The 16717-nt window shown below is 45.4% G+C and overlaps 1 protein-coding gene across 1 annotated transcript; it reads right to left on the bottom strand.

Moving 5' to 3' along the window:
* Positions 1-2472: 2472 nt before the first annotated feature.
* T265_14600 (hypothetical protein) lies at positions 2473-16696 on the bottom strand (the record flags this gene model as incomplete). The annotated part of the gene is made up of 7 exons (XM_009174368.1): positions 2473-2688; positions 3243-3349; positions 4622-4777; positions 6768-6833; positions 15061-15253; positions 16299-16388; positions 16609-16696. Coding segments are annotated over 7 exons (840 nt in total), but the record flags the coding sequence as incomplete, so codon positions are not given.
* Between the last annotated feature and the right edge of the window lie 21 nt (positions 16697-16717).

Genomic DNA, 16717 nt, shown 5'->3' with positions numbered 1-16717 from the left:
AAAAACTTGTTTTGTTTTTGTTACTTCCGCGTGAAAACGGACGAATAAGCTATCGCCTTTATTGAAAAGCCTAGGAATGACAAGATGAGCCCCGTGTGGGAAATTGGCGCGTGCACATAGATGAACATTTCGTCCCTGCTAGCAACCGTACTATGCACAGTAATGCCCAGAAGTCTGCCGCTCAAATGCCACAAGATCCTAGGAAAACTGAAGGTAACCAAAAAACCCTATGCTGGGAAACACTAAAACGACATGGATACCTTGACGAGTTGGAGCATGAATACAGTTCAGCCACTAAACTAAGGAGCTGGTTGAATTCGAATAAACACACAGCCAAACATGTTGGATGTTATTTTTTCTGATGACCGTATGCGGGTTGCTTTGAACCGCTTTTCAAACACCACATTCGCTAACTAGCCACAGTCAGACGTTACGCAAGGGTGTTTGGAGCCAGATCAGATATTATTAAGGAAAAACTGACCTGCTACACGGGCTTGTCATCTGCTTTCCGCGAACTCGTAGCAAACCCCCGTGAATATTATTGCGTCCTACCTGTTAAGGCGAACAATGACTTCAGTCACCCACTTAATATTGTGAAAGTAAGTGACCGTTTCTCAGACCGAATCAGAGAGCTTGGGATGAACTCGAAATCCTTATGAGAACCGGATTGCCACGTATGCTAGGAGCGGTTTCATGTTAAAAAACGAAACTGACTAATCGAGGACAGCTATAAGGGAGACGTACTGGTTGCTCATCTCGCTTATGCACATGGGTGGTGTGTCTTAATATAAATCTTCAAAAGAAAGTTACGGTTGAATTACACCGTTTCAATGTCTTCCCCGGTTGTACGACAGCGAAGTATCAGTGTTGAGCACTGATGTCATCCTGTCCATGACGATGGTGATGCTTTATTGCCTCCCCTTGTACGACACGAAGTTTCAGTGGTGAGCCACTGATGTCTCCTGTCCATGACGATGGTGATGCTTTATTGCCTCCCCTGGACGGTGTTTACATCCCTGCTTTTGCTATAACTCTACCACCTCTGAACAGAATGGGACGATTTGCATATACAAATTATGGATACCATTATAATGTGCTTTGAGATCTTTGGAATCAGCGGAATGTGGAAGGTGGGTGCGACAAAGGTAGGGGGTCATCCTGAGGTATCGTCGGTCAATTCACTTAATAACATTTAAAATCTGCATTGCTGGGTGACCCGTATTTCCGCATTTGCTAGTTGGATTCCCTCACCGAAGCTCGCTGCTACGGCCAACAACCCCAACCCGCACGCGATTGGCCGGAAGATCGAGTCGCTTGCCGGTCCACCATTAAGTTGAGCTTTGATTGGCCGAACAGTGGACCCAGCAGTCGGTCATGACCTAGTATCCGCCGGGTGCTGGTTGCCACTGGCCCGTCCAGAAGACGTCGGAATTTCCAGAATATTGTCGTCTCATACAGTTTATATACGACGAGCTGTATAAATGTTTTTGAACTGGTTTTAGGCGTCCAATACATGTTGTGCACCTTTGGTAGTTCGTCTGACGAAAACGCCAGCTTGGAAGGTTCATATCGAGAACTGAGTTGAGGCATTACCATTATTACGCCATTCTAGCTCCGCAGCAGCTATCAGGTCGGTCAGCGACACTATATACTCAGTGCGTTAGTGAGACCTCCAACTGCTAAATCGTGCTACGGTCGGGCCTGTAAGCTGATCGGCTCAATAGCAACAACAAATTATTCTGAAATGCAAATGTGTGTATCAGGGTCTTGGAAGTTGAACAGTACTGCTAGTTGGTTAAGTGTGCAAACTGAGACGACTTCAAATGCATATAAACGCGCATCAGTATGGGGTTTGGTGCTACTAGTCCCACCAAGTACTTCCACAGAGCTCCAAAGGCTTTAATTATTCTAGAACGGGATGGAATGAAAGGGTGAAGTGAAAGCAGGTGTCGTTTGACTCAATACAACTCATGTTGAGCTGTCTTCCGGTATTCGGCTAGAGAACCACACCATCACTAAAGATAAAAGGAAAATCTCTATAGGTGGATAAATAAGCGGAAAGAACTGAGTTTGCACCCAGGGGACGCTGATCTAGGTCGTGTTAGCCTACAGAATGAGTAAATGTTGAGCACACTTGCGTATAACGACAGTCCCTATTTCAAAGTTAAAACTCCTATTAACAGCTAGCGTTTGTTCCGTCATACGAAACCGCCGAGCTACTCAAATCAGTCCGTGTTATAAAATGTGAGGAACGTTGAATGGCAAGTCCGCTGATTTGGTTCGTTTTGCATACAGAGGCGCAGTCCGCACCATCTACAACGACGCCAGCTCTTCATGGTGAACATAACTGGTAAAGTGATAAATGTTCAGGTGAGATGACGGCGAGTTTTGGTTAAGCGACTTATTAATGAGAACCAGCCAAAGGACTCGAATACTATTTTCCGAGTTGGTTCGAAGAGAAGCGTAACAGGTGTTTTGGGTTTGTATTTGTTCAAAGCGTGTCTGTATGTCTGTATTAAATGCTTTGTGCAAATTTTCCAACTGAGTTACTCCGGAACCAAAATAGTGGACTGCTTCTTCCCCGTTTTGCTTTTCAACCTCTTCAGCCGCTGCTGTTTTTGTCTGTGCATAGCGGCTCGCTTTTCCGCCGTAGCACGCTGGAGGCGAGCGTAACGCTTCCGTTGTTGTCTAAAATAGCAAAAGGTGAAAGCGGTAGAATACTATGAAGGCTGATGGGATCTACACTGATTGTGGTGATAACAATCAATCCTGCTCTTTAAAAACAGCATACCAATGGTAGGTCAAAGCAGGAGTGTGCGAATGGTATGAGAAAATGAGAATTACGAGCAAGTAACTGCATGGGCGCCAAGGATCAGGAGCCAAGAATTAAAAAAGGAACACAATCGAAGTTCCTCCTTCTAACCGGAGCAGTAACAGTTGAGCACCAGTAGTTTTGCCAATGTACTGTTGTCATTGTTGATAATGATGATAAACCAGAGCGATCAAGTTTGCCATTATGGCTGGGAGGTGAACACAGAATGGATCAAGTGCTCGTATTAGGCAACTTGTGCTCCGGTTTAGGGAGTGAGTAAAAAAAACACGATTGATGGATGGGAATAGGAACGGCGGTCTGACGTCGCGAGTTAGACGAGCGTTTCCTACCATACCTAACCCAACATACGTCGTACGGCGTGGCTAATCATGAACAAACCTGATTTCGCCCAACCAACACTAACACTTACTTCATTAATTCTGCGTTGGAAAGTAGCTCATCCACAATTGTCCTGCCACGCTGTTTCCGTGGAACACGATCGTAAAAACTGCCAGGATCGTCAACCACAACACCATGCTAAAAGAAAAGAAACAACGGATTAAAGAGCACGGAAAGGCTAGACGATACAAGTTTGGTTACATAAGATTAACGTAGCTGGCTGGGGGGAGGTTTCCGACTGAAAAGTGAAGTTTTATACACTGGTCAAAACGTAAATCTAAACACTAGATAATAACTAATCACCAAGATCATGGAAAGCGCAGATATGCATAAGCAGCCGGTACATGTGTCGCGGTCCAGGTACGCTATGTTGAAGTCGGTTAAAGATATGAAGGATCTTCCGTTTGGCTCTCGCAGATGTGGATAACACCACCTTCCAATGCTCTCAGGATTCCCCACCTGTCGCCTGAACTTTCCGTAGACATACTTCAACGTCCTTTTTGGAAATATTGATGATGAAGGTGAGGCGAACCATCAGCTTGCGTACGAAAGCCACCGTTCGGGACTTTGGCTTTTAGTAAACTCGAAGACAATGTCTTTGGATACTGAGAGTGCGGCGGCCACATCGCCGCTGGACGGTACCAAAATACGATTACCTTGACACATGGAATTATCAAGTTCGTCTATGCATCGGAAAGTTCCTTAGGTAGCGGTCGGTTGACGAACAAAAGACGCCGTTCTCTCCATTCGTAGGTATATTGAAAATACCGCATTCAAACGCCCATACTCCAGCACGTAAGCTTGATCGCGTTCTGTCTGTCTCCAGTACCTTTCTGCGATCTTAGTCTATCTCCGTACACTTGAAATTATCGAAATTGTGAGAAGTTCCTATTAGTTTTCTTACAAGTTTTCCTATCAGTCCTTATATATGAGTCTATTATCTATTACTGCAAACATTTTGGCTGTCCCTAACTTATCCTATTTCTGATCCCTAGGGAAAAGTCTATCTTGACCAAAGCATTTCGAATATCCTTTCTGTTCACGGTGGGAAAGGCTGGAAGCAAGATATTTTTTAGGTCCCTCGAAATTCTAATGACCACCCCCACTGCATGCATTGTCTTGTATTATTTTGCAGTTAGTTTTACAAGGTCTCAAACGTTTTTCAATTTCATCTGACAGCAATGATATCGACAACTTTTCTTTTGTAAAATAAACTGTCAATAAGTGCATTACAACTTATGACCCTTTCGGTTAGTCATTCTTGAGAAATCGGTCACTCACCTCACCTTACACCTTTAAAGATCATTTCTAAGTTGGATACATGCTATAGATCAACGTGGCGACAGCTTGCTGTGGGAGGCGTAAAGAAAACTGACGAGATAGTGTTCATGAAACTTAACGATGTCTTACCTGGAAGTATTTGGTTTTCGTGTCTGACCTCCTCACATGAGTCTCCACAGCGAGTGCGCGTCGTAACCGAATAACTTCTAAGTCATCGCGGTCTTCCTCTGTGACATCGGGTTTGGGTAGATTATACCATTTCTCCAATTTGTTCTGACGTTCAGCCTAGAACATTGTAGCAACAGTATGGAAGTGATAGGTTTTAAAAAAAAATCCACTGGACGTTTTGGTCACATCGTTACTCGTCCGGGAGATTTAGAGAGGATCATTCATGCAATGTTTCATGCAGTAACGCGTCAGTGTTCTCAGTCAGGTGCATCTTTTCCAGGAAATTTTTAGTGCCCCAAATGATATGAGGACACGTCATTTCCAGCCTCCAGTTAAATTATTTCCATCGCTTTGAATTGTTGCCGATATAAGAAAGCCCTTGAGTCGCAAACGTTTCTCGGCTACCGTGCCCCCTGCCAGAGGCACGCATTAACTTTATCGCCACTTCCTAAACTATTGGGCTGTTGAAGAAACACATAATCCGATTTGTAAACCGCTAGCATCGTCTTGATGAACATGTACGCCTTGGAAGGAAAGTCGAAACGGGAGTTATCTCCAGAGCAATCTGCCAGAGTAATAGGACGAGCCATGGGCAGAATGAAGAGTGGTCCCACTGACACAGGACCTAACAGGAATGGCCTGGAAGTTGCATATAGTAGGCCATCCGGATAGCAAAGCCGAAGAAAAAATAACAATGGAGGGGGTGGCATGTAAATCATCGTGGAGTGCACAGACTAGTGTTGAACTATCGAAATCAGGCATAGACAAGCCAAACAAACGATCTTTTGGGTTAGGTATTCTCATTTGTTCTACGCCAACCATCAGTGCACGACATAACAGTTAACATTAGATTGGTCATGTGACTGTTCGCCATGGTGTCCACAAACCCATATGGCGTGGCGCAACCCGTTATTTCTGAACTTCTTCACCACTGTAGAAACTCACTGACTAGCCCCAAACAGGTTGGAATGTGTCACACAGTACCAACACACGTTCTGACTGTACATATTCCATATATAAAATGAGGCTAAGTAGTTAGTTGGAAACAAAAGATGAATCGGACTGATAGTCAGTATTTGGAAAGTGCACAATCTTCATTTCCCCGGTTGAGAACCACTACAAAAGAGCGAACGCATGAAACATGTAATGTGGTCACAGAATTCGCTTATTGCATACCGTGCAGCAACCGTGGTCTCAACTTATCACATGTTCCTCGACACAATGGAGTCAGGAGTGACACTGCTTCCTCACAATGCACAAGGCTAAATCAAAGTCAACACAATGATGGATAGTTGTTGAAGAGCTCCAGCACTCGGAGGAAGGATACAAGTGCTCCCCTAAATAACCTTTAATTAGTCATGAATCAAACAATGCACATGTGACACAGTGACGTATCGAAAAGAAACTAGATGAAAACACCGTGTTTGTGACTTGGAGACTGACCCCACTCAAATCCCACTATGGGTTAGAAAATTTTCGTTGAGCAACAGCAAGCACAAGGTACTCCAAACGACTCATCCAAACCTGTAAGGTGTTAGTATTGCGAGCAGCACTCACCTACATAAAAGCTTAGCAGTTGCAGTCAGCAACTCGGACTGACTGCTTAAGGATGAAGAACTTTGATAGGACTGCGAGCCCATCAAAATTGACTTCCTTCAAAGTCTAGCCAGCAACTATTTTCAATAAAGCGAAACGGAAAATGAACTCATGAGTCATTTCTTGAAAGACTGTGGAACTTATCTGCTACTCAGTCCTTTTTGGGAGGCATCGCATCCAGTTCATGCGATCTAACTATACTTTCGTTTCACGGTCACGATAGATTTATCCTGTGGCTACATCGAAAGGATTGCGCACGTGTCGATTTCTCTGCCGGGAGCAAGCGGTCCGACCAATGTATTAGAACCAACAACTACCTGATAACCTTTAAATAGTGATGCACACCGAAATGAAATGTGAGACAATGTGAGAGTATATAATAGATGTTGTACGTATTCATGAATAAAACTCCCCGAGTTGGTCAAAGGTACGGATAAGAAGGTTTACACTCGGTTGAAAGATGAGTGGACAGTATGCGAGAATAGAATTGTAATCAATAGGCCAGGCTTACTTGTCGTAATCTTTTCAGTTCTCGTTTGGAATGCAGTGGTGGAACTGATGTAGTGTAGAAAGGGTTCTGAAAGGCAACATGGACGTGGCACACGAATTGACAACGGAACAATAGAGCACAGTACCAACCTCATGAGGAAACAACTTTTGAGGTAGGGATAGTTTCGCTGCAACGCGCTCTCCAGGAAACAAAGCCTAGAACCACTTAGGAGAGAGTGAACTTTCCAGAATAACTAATCCACCCCCTAAAAAACGCTACAACTTGCTTTTGACTCACCTTACCAGCCAAATATCGTCTTGGACAACTGCCACTAACATTTACGCCACAACACCTAAGGACAAACGAAACCTTGATTCTGGCTAACCAACAGTATAGGATCCACAATTCAGACAGCTATCATGAAAAACTTCATATAAGTGAAACAAGGGACGATAGGCATGACCATGGAAAGTACGATTACTCAACGCATAACGATACATCTCCATTCGCCGTTCCTTTTGCGTCCGTAAAATAAACACCACTCAGTCGAGCTGACTAACGAAAGATGAGATAAGGATCACAATAAGGTTACTCTTGAGAGATGAGCCAGAATATATGCTACGGATCACTGCATCAACTAAAATATCCGGGAAAACAAACAAAACACAGTTGCATTAGCTCATTTTGAGGACCATTAGTTAAGTACTGATCGCCGATGTGTCACTACTCAGATGGGAACTATGAATAGTCTTATCAGTTAGCAAAATGCTTAGGCTATTAGTACGGTCATTTCCAGTGGATTCCGCAAGTGAGATACTATCTATACTACTGGCGGGATATCCAAAAGGTTACAAAGACCGGCAAATATACAGAAGTTGTCAATTTAGTAAATAGTCATTTGGCTAAAGGTTTGTAACCACTATTACATGAGATGTCATCCACGTGCATCCATAGCACAAGGTGTCCCCCACGTTGTGTGGCAGGGCGGCGGCAATGTGAAAGAGCCAGCACAAAGGGAGTAAGCGGAAGCCATTGTGTGCGGGTCAGACTGTCCGGAGAGAGGGCCGAAAGTATCTATAAGGGAACACCGGACTCGAGCACCTACTGGTTTTGAGGTTCAGTGCAAATGCACATCATGACACGTTTCCCATACCGCGGGTCGGCAGTCGAAAAGACACGTGTACACTTTAATTCTACGTCCCAGTGGGTAGCAGGATCATGACATAGCCGACAGCCAGCGATCAGAAGGGAAACACCACGAACGGATCAAGGGTACGTGGGTAAGAAGTCCGTCCATATTTAGCCAATTTTTTGATCGCCTGTTTGACCGGTCGTAATAAACGGTTGATATGGCAGTCAGTATACTCGTAACAATTAAGTTTGTTCATCCGATTAACTGGATGTTCGATCCTGATCCAAGCTTTTTAACTGGTTACTGAAAATGATTGCATTTGTTGGAATAGCCGGATAATAGAGTTATCCCGAGTTAATTAAGATTTAAGAGGGAACTCCTACAATCTCCTCCTACATCTTGACTCGAGAATGTTGTAATCAACCATATGCTGGGATGATTTAGTGCAGGCAGTTACGAGTGTGAAAGAGCACGACTCGTTTAACTTGTCATACCGCGTGCTAACAGTCTATTTTTGAACCTCCCACAAGTTATCCAGTCTGCGTGCATTTCGTCCCCGTACGAATAATCGTCCATCCATCATCATTCTCATTTCGACTGTTCCGCCAAATGAAGAAACTCAGGTTTCACTTGGGGCCACCCGAAGTGGACCACCAACGGTCGTTGAATGTAAGCTATTCGAATGAACGATTACTCAACTAATACGTAATATGGGTATTGCATTTACCTGGATCGACACCCACTTGGTTTCGAACACACTCGCCTCAGAAAAACCCGCACGAAATGACTGAACATCGTCGTGGTGTGGCTGGCTTGTGTACCTCTACGGCCCATTAAGCTACTCGGGGATCTCACACTGACTACTGAAGAGTTTCTTACACCAGGTTGATCAAAGGGTAAAGGTTTGACGAACATGGTCTCCTGGTAATTCATGTTGGAGCATGTACGAGGAGTTGTCCCTCAAATACCTGTGCGGCCGCCATCCACTGATTTGCGGTTAGGATTCTGAGCCAAAGGCCCCAACTACCCTCCTGCCAGTATCCTGATTCGCGTAAAACCATGTATTACTGCAATATCAGTAGCCGCCTGATGCCATCACCCGCGTCATCGTACTTCTTGAATTCAACAGGACGGATGAAATAAATAGGCTGATACTGACGCATCCTCCTACCCCATCCCATTGTGGGTACTCTCTGTATGTCCTAGCATTAAGACTGACAGATTTGTTCGCTTCGCATCACCAATGATGGCAACATCTAGGCCTTTTTTGCACAAACAGCCCTAAACATAACAAAACCAATTTTAAAACCTTGAGATCCGGTATACCCAACTGTCTTCAACATTCGCACCCTGAAAGAAGCAGGATGACAAGCGGTTCTTGCTCGTACGCTGGATTCTTCCCACATTGATTTATGCCATCTGTAAGAAAAAGGAATTTAAGACGCAAGTACTGTAACTGAAATGACTGTTCATCGCTCTCTTCCCGCTTCCGGAGGCGCACATCTGGCCGCCACAGCTATACACGTTGTGGGCATCGTGTTGAGTAATCCGGCGGTAACGTTTCAATTTGATAAGGTGGAAACTGACAGTCGCCTTAGTGTGGCTCATTTGACAAAAAGTCGCGAAGAATATGGATCCATCGTTCCTTATTTATTGTAACAGCTTATATCCCAATGAACTGTGGCGCGGAATTAGCTAGCGACAGTTACCTTCATCCTTTACATGTTCTTTTACAACAAGCTAAAAGGTCAGACATGGGTATGGTCACTGGCGGCAGTGAAGCATCAGTATCTGAACACTGATATGCTGCCGATGATGATGGTCACTGGTGGCATGAATGCGGAAGTTCGTAGGTATAACTCTGCTAGGAATCGATTGGGCGATTGTCTTGGATTGAAGATGAGATTCACGGACAACGCCTACTAAGGTGTGTGCTGATCAAAGACTGTTCATTTGTAGTACTGACTTCCGGAAAAGCGGGATTCGTGGCACTCATGAATGAAGGAATCCTGGACTCAAATGGACCACATTGTTATCAGTTACCAGTGAAGAGGATTGATCACTACTTGCCACTCCATCTGGAACACCCATGTGGACTCCGATCAGGCACTTGTCCATTGCTACCCTTTATTGCGCTTTTCAGACTTGTGCAAAAAGTTGGTGTGTTTAGTTTTCAGCTACAGAATTGTTGTAACTAACTGCTGCGGCCTTGGTGTCGAAAAGACTCGCCAACAAGGAACACATCAGCTGTATTGTGAACAAGCGAGTGCAAAAATTGCAAGGGGGATCTCTGTATTTTAAACACACTTTTGATTTTGAGTTCAAAATGTCCGATCGGTGTTGGGTGAACACTCACCATTATCGGTCCTTGTTGAATTGATTGACTGCTGGAGCGTCTGGTTGAAAGCTGTATTTTCCGACTCAGATGTTTGGCAGCTACCCTTCTGCGATTTTGTTGCTTGAGGGTCTCAGTAAGTTTCGGTCATTTTGGGATTATTTTCAGGAGTTTGACCTTGCTGACAGAAACGTTTACGGAAGTGCGGTGCTGCAGCTTCGTTTGCCGAAGGTAACTGCAATAACAGAATGAGCCACACCCGGAGGGGATGACCCAACCAGTGTACTTGACGAAATGATTCTTCTTGTCTCATATGGCAGTGAGAAAACTGCGCAGTGAAGGTAAAAGATTTAACACAGGATTACGACTAGTTGATTGGTATAGTCGTATCTATCAAGGTTTGTATCATCTCCGGGTTCCCATCCTATGGTACTTATCAGTGCGACCGAGGTGACTAGTATAGGCTTTTTCGCTTTGTCACCAGGTCATGGACTGACCGCTTACGGGTCGTCTCCATCCGACACACGGCTGGGCGAAGAGAGCTTTACGAGGTAAAAGGTACTATCGCACACGAAGTGCATGGACTGAGCAGCATGACCTGTGAAGTGTGACCAATTGGTCTACCGATTATGACTGAACTGTCCTGAAGAACATCTGGCGGACCTCAGTATTACTGATATGAAGTTCTCACCTAGCCCCATAATGCTCCGGAGGCATTGATGGCTAAATGCACTCTTGGAAGATCTACACGCAGAAGCTACGTCTCTGACGCATAAAGTAGAACAGATCAAACAGCAGTATTGTACAACATATCTTTAACGGCCACCACCATCAGCAGTAGCTACAACAGTGTTGATACTGATGCTTCACCGCCGTACAATCGGCTGATTTAGTTATATTTAAAGCCTCAAACTGGGAGAAAAGTGGGGTGGAGGGGCTTGATATTAACTTACCGCAAGCATTCTGAGGGGCCTACACCTTTAAGCACACAAGCAGACGGTGATTAGCCGCCGTTTCTTCCAATCTCTGGAGCCAATCGTAGCGGGAGTTACGGATCCCATCCTGGAAAGCTGACCGCGCCCACAACACACCAAATTTCACATTGACCCCTTGTCAACCTCAGTTTACGCTGTTCTGGAGGAAGGAAGAACGACACTAGTCTCGGTAGAGGATGTTCCGGCATGCTTACGTGGCACAGCCACTGTAGTCGAAGGTATTGATGTTTTCCGCCAGTATGTTACCCTTGACATGTAACCAGAAAACCATTTTCTAATTACCTCATCACGAATTCGATGATGCCACGCGACACCAGTAGCATTCCTGAGGCACTGGTGATGAATAACGTCCCCTGTTCGCAGAGGCCATGTCGGAGATCAAACATACAACAATGCAGCCCTTGCCGTAATCTGGTACACACTGCCATCGACACCCGGTGGTATATGTTTTTGACGCCAAAAGTGACACATTTTAGAAAACATGTTTGGGGCCTTTGATATTCGTGTGCTGATTTCATCAGTCACACTTCCGTCAGAGTTAATGCAACTATCGAAGTACGTAAGATTATCCACAAACTCCAGTGCTCCTCTCTGAATTGCAAGAGGCATGTTCAGAAATTGCACGTTCTAAAGTACATTCTGAAAGTCCGATTGGCATGCCAAAGATGACATGGTGGTGGTTAGTCAATTCAACAGAGCGCGGCCCTCGACTCCAAATATGAGGGAGATATCGTCTCTGCACTCCAGATCGACACGGTTCTCACCAGCAACATGGAGGTTTTGAACACCTTCCAGTATTTGCCCCACTATTTCATGCGGCAATCTCTCGGCTGCTCGCCAGGACTTAATCAGCTGCTCCGATAGACCATATCGACCTGTTCATCTCTGTATGAGTTTTGGCTTTGGTACCACACAGCCTTGCGGTATCAACTCACACTGCAGGTGCATTTGTTGCGCGGAACAGCTTCGTTTACCAATTAGGAAGCCAATGGACCGCCAGATCAAACGAACTTATCAAAACGGACTACTCAAACAACTGTCTGCTGGTCTGGTTTCGGATATAAACGATCACTGAAGGAAGATCCAAAGCTGCACTTGACACCGGAACTTCTGCCTATGCAAACCAGCTAGCCTCTTTCAAGCAGCAGGTCTCTGATACGACCACCACTTTGCTGGAGGCCCCTCGGTCGCAATGAAAGTTCAGGTAAAACTGACCAGAGAGGCTGGTAGATCCGGAGGGCTAAGGAATGGAAGAAACTGGAAATGTTGGAGATGGTTCCATTTAATTCGGTAGACAGGTCCCCGGAATTCTTCTGACAGCAAAACTACCAAGTAATTTAGTGACTTTCTGATCTGCAGTAAAGGACAGCGTTTGAACAGCTGGGCAGAATAGTTCAGGTAACAATTCAGTTAGTCATCTTTTACCCATCCAAACCATCGAAAGTTGAAACAACCATTGACTGTGAACATAGAACACCCGTAGGCCTCATATCAATCAGTCAGTCAATCAGCCCCTGGAGGCGACGGTATATTTGATTAGTTCAGAACTGGGTAGCTACGCATTGAAGGCCGTAACTTTGATGCGTGAGAGCCGCTGACTGCGCGAGTGGGCCATCTTTGACAGCGCCATTAACCATTGGTAAGTTGAGTCTCGAAGTCCATATCCACGGAGGTGGCAGCTGTCGACCCGACTCGGTTTACCGGTTAGTGTTTTCATACTTTGCTGCTAGGTCATAGTGTCCACCTCTCGGTCGTTTCCAGTGAAAAAATCGTTCAGCTGCAACACCCTTGTCTGTGGCTAAATGCCATGCCACCAGAAGGTGGCACGAAGGCAGGGATACTGCCAGGTTCCTCAAGGCTAGGTAGGGGAAGTAGAGAGGCAGAGGTCGGGTTCGAACCACAGACCTTCCGGTCAGTCAGTACAGGGCTGGGCGAAAAGGGCTCTGCGAGGCAGATGGTCTTCGGCATTCAGAGTACATGTCCTAACCAGTGTAACCTATGAAGCATGAGTGATCCATCTTGTACAGGAGAGTTTCTTCTTCCTACGACCACTTGACGTACCTCAGCATTACTGATCCGATTTTCTCACCAGAGCCGACCAATGCTCCGGAGACACCGACGGTCAAACAGTGACATCTTCCGTATGTCCTCTGTGCGTAGAGGCCACGTCTTTCATCACAAAGCACTATGGATAGCACTGCCGCATGGTAAACTCTGCTCTTGACAGACTCACGTCACGTAGGCACTGGTGTACGAGGTTAGCAAAAGCTGTCCTGACTGTGGCGACCCGAGAAGCAATCTTATCTCCAGCCAGTCCACTTGAACTTATACAACTGCTCACGTAGACAAATCTATCTACCACATCGACTGGCTGGTCTACAAGCGTGAGATTTGGGTTTGGTCCCACTCAGTCTTGTGACAGCAATTTGCACTTTGCATGCATGAAGCATATACCAAACCGTGTGGCAGGGTTATTTAGGTTATTTAAAATAGTTTGCAAATTCAGTGTCTGTGAAGGGAGGTTCCGGGAACCTTTCGACTCCCGAGGTTACAGGCAGAGAAATTTCAAGCAGCATACTAATAGCAAAGTTGAGGAGGAAAGGTGAGAGAGGGCAGCCTTGTCTTACACCACTGGACGTGGTGAACTCTGGCAAAAGCTTACCTTATACTCGTACTTGCATACAGTGCTCGCATAGGGGATGTAAACTTGGAATAGACACGTTTGATCGTCAGACACCGCCAAAGTTTCTCACGGTCGACAGAGTCAAAAGCAGATTTCAGATCAAGGAGAACAACCCACGTGGGATGTTTGAAGCAGACACTGTTCAAGAATTTGTTTCAAGGTAAGCATATAGTCGACGCATCCTCGGCCAGGGCGAAAACCAGCTTGATTATCACTAAACTGTCTCTCCCGATCAACTTATGAAAAATAATGGCAGAGAGCACCTAAGAGATGAAGGATAACAGGTTGATGCCATGATGTTATTCAAAAGACGTCAATTGAAAACTGGGATAGCAATCGAGGAGCCTCATTTGGCTGTTTTCGTTCAGAATCTTCTGCGGTGTGAACCTTAGACCGTGCACTAGGACCTCGCCACCTTCTTTAAAGAGTGAGGGGTAGAACCCATCCGCGCCAGGCGCCTTGTCATGCTTGAGGATTGCTATCTCAGTGGATTTTTGTTGCTGATGATGTCGATGTTCCATTCAGGCCCATTGGGTTCTTCCACTGGTTGTGTTTAAGGGATACCAGCTGAACTGTTCTTCGAAGTATTCAGCCCACCGCTCAAGACGATGATTGAGGGAGTGAACTGCCGTTCCGTTTCTTCGTATTCTGTTTCACTGACACCTACAATCTCACCGCATGGTTGCTTTCGCTCCCCTCCATTCAACCTACAACCAATGACTGTATTCTCATTGGGCTTCTAGCTAGATCAGTTTGATACTGTTGAGAGACTGAAAGGCATCGAAGTTTCTCCTTCACTAGGCGTAATTCCGAAATTCCCGATCATCCATACCAAGGAATGGAGTTGATGGTGTCATTATGCGCCGTTAACAAAAACAAGATCTGGGAGTGGTTATGGTGAAGAAACTCTACCTCGTCATAAGAGTGAACTATGTTGAAGACTACATTCCGTGGCTTTCCGCCAAAAACATGTCGAGATTCATCATAAGAGTGAACTATGTTGGCTTTCCGCCAAAAACATGTCGAGATTCGGCTCGACCGAAAATGGGATGTCCAACTGTCCCATGAGTTTTATGAGCAGCTTGGTCGACAACATAAAGGGGGTAACATAGCAAAGGAAATTAGGTAATAACAGAAAGGATAACTGGAAGAATGAACAGTGTACTCACTTCAGTGGACTGATTTGGCAGTTCATCCGCGGTGGGACGTACGATTCCGAGGAACTGCCATAGTTTCTCTTCTTCTTCAGGGTTTAGTTCTTCTGGTTTGTTAGAAAACGGGTTCCTCAAAAGGCTGTAGTCCACAGGACAGTTGGTAAGATATTCTCCGGAAATGTCGGTGAACGAAAGGGGTAGTTTCCATCTGTGGAGCGAATAGCAAAATTGTCGCATGATGACAAAAACTAAGTCTAGCTTACCAGTAGATGCCCTCCCTCTGGTTGTGCGGTAGCTTAATGTAATCCTAGTCCTGCTGCATTGGTGATGGAACACAGCATTTCCACTACAGACTACAAATAGCAAAAATAACAAAGGACATCATGGCCTTAGAGTTCCTTTTTGGTCTAGAATGCGGACGGCCTAAACGGCTATGGTTAATTGGTTGGCATTTCCAGGATGTCGGAACACCTGGCCATTATCAGTCGTCAAAATGTGCTTATTTGACGTCCAAAATACTCGAAAGCCTTCCCCATGGCGATTTGATAAATCTGCAGAGTCTCAATGATGTTCAGCAGCCCCGGAGTTGCTTTAAAGAGTCGGCCACTGTCCTGAAGATCCATTAACTTTGAGGAAAGACAGGAAACAGATGCCAAGGGCTTAAAACTGGGTTCCTCTGGCCCGGGAGAATATCGCTTCACAAGGTCTCATTTGTGAAAGGCGACTTTACTGCTGGAAACTTCCAAAAGTGCACGAAAAATCTACACCGTACAGCTGAGGCACTTAGTGCTTGTTGATCCTCCATACTCCTGGGAATATGCCAATTCATCACAACATTCAAGCCGCCCCCCCCCCAAAAAAAATGACCAGGAGGGGCTTGGTTGGTCCCTGTCCGCGGATTGACCATTGTTTGATCATTGCTTTCTACACCCGCTTCCATACAGCCGTCGGGGGAGTTCCCAATACAAAGGAACTCATGTGCGTATGCTGCACCCCATGCAACTATGAGACGCCCGTCGTTCTTTTTGGAAGGACAGCATACTGGAGAGAAACCATGATCAACTGCTCTCTACAGACAGATATAAATAACAGGCTGAGACCAGAAAGTTCCCGGTAGCATCCATTAGTTAAGCTGTAGGCAAAAAACCCGTGAATTTAGACATTGTGCGCTTAAAATGCATATTAGATTAGGTTTCGGCAACCGACTGCATGAGTTTATTTAAGTGACAGCATAAATCAATCGTGTAACGAACCTTGTTTTCTTCGAGCAGCTAATAAACTCAGCTTCATCAACCATGTGCTTCGGAAATTTATGATTTCGGCGGCAGACTCGATGCGGACAGCTGAAAGCCTAGCGCTATGATTGGCTGCTTTGTAGGTCAAGTAGCGTCCAGTTTCCTACGCAGGAAATTCACGGATTCACGGATTCTTCATCAACTGCTTCGGAAATTTATGATTTCGGCGGCAGACTCGATGCGGACAGCTGAAAGCCTAGCGCTATGATTGGCTGCTTTGTAGGTAGGGTAGCGTCCAGTTTCCTACGCAGGAAATTCACGGATTCACGGATTCACGGATTGATACACAGGATCGAGGCTTTTGCCCAAGTTTCCCGGGTCGGTTTTGTTCTTGTCGGTCAGTGGCTGTCGTTCACCTGAAAGGCACAAGTGAAAAA

The sequence above is a fragment of the Opisthorchis viverrini genome, assembly GCF_000715545.1.
Source record: "Opisthorchis viverrini unplaced genomic scaffold opera_v5_223, whole genome shotgun sequence".
NCBI lineage: Eukaryota > Metazoa > Platyhelminthes > Trematoda > Opisthorchiida > Opisthorchiidae > Opisthorchis > Opisthorchis viverrini.
Note: the sequence above shows the minus strand (reverse complement) of the source record. Positions and strands in the feature narration are given on the sequence as shown.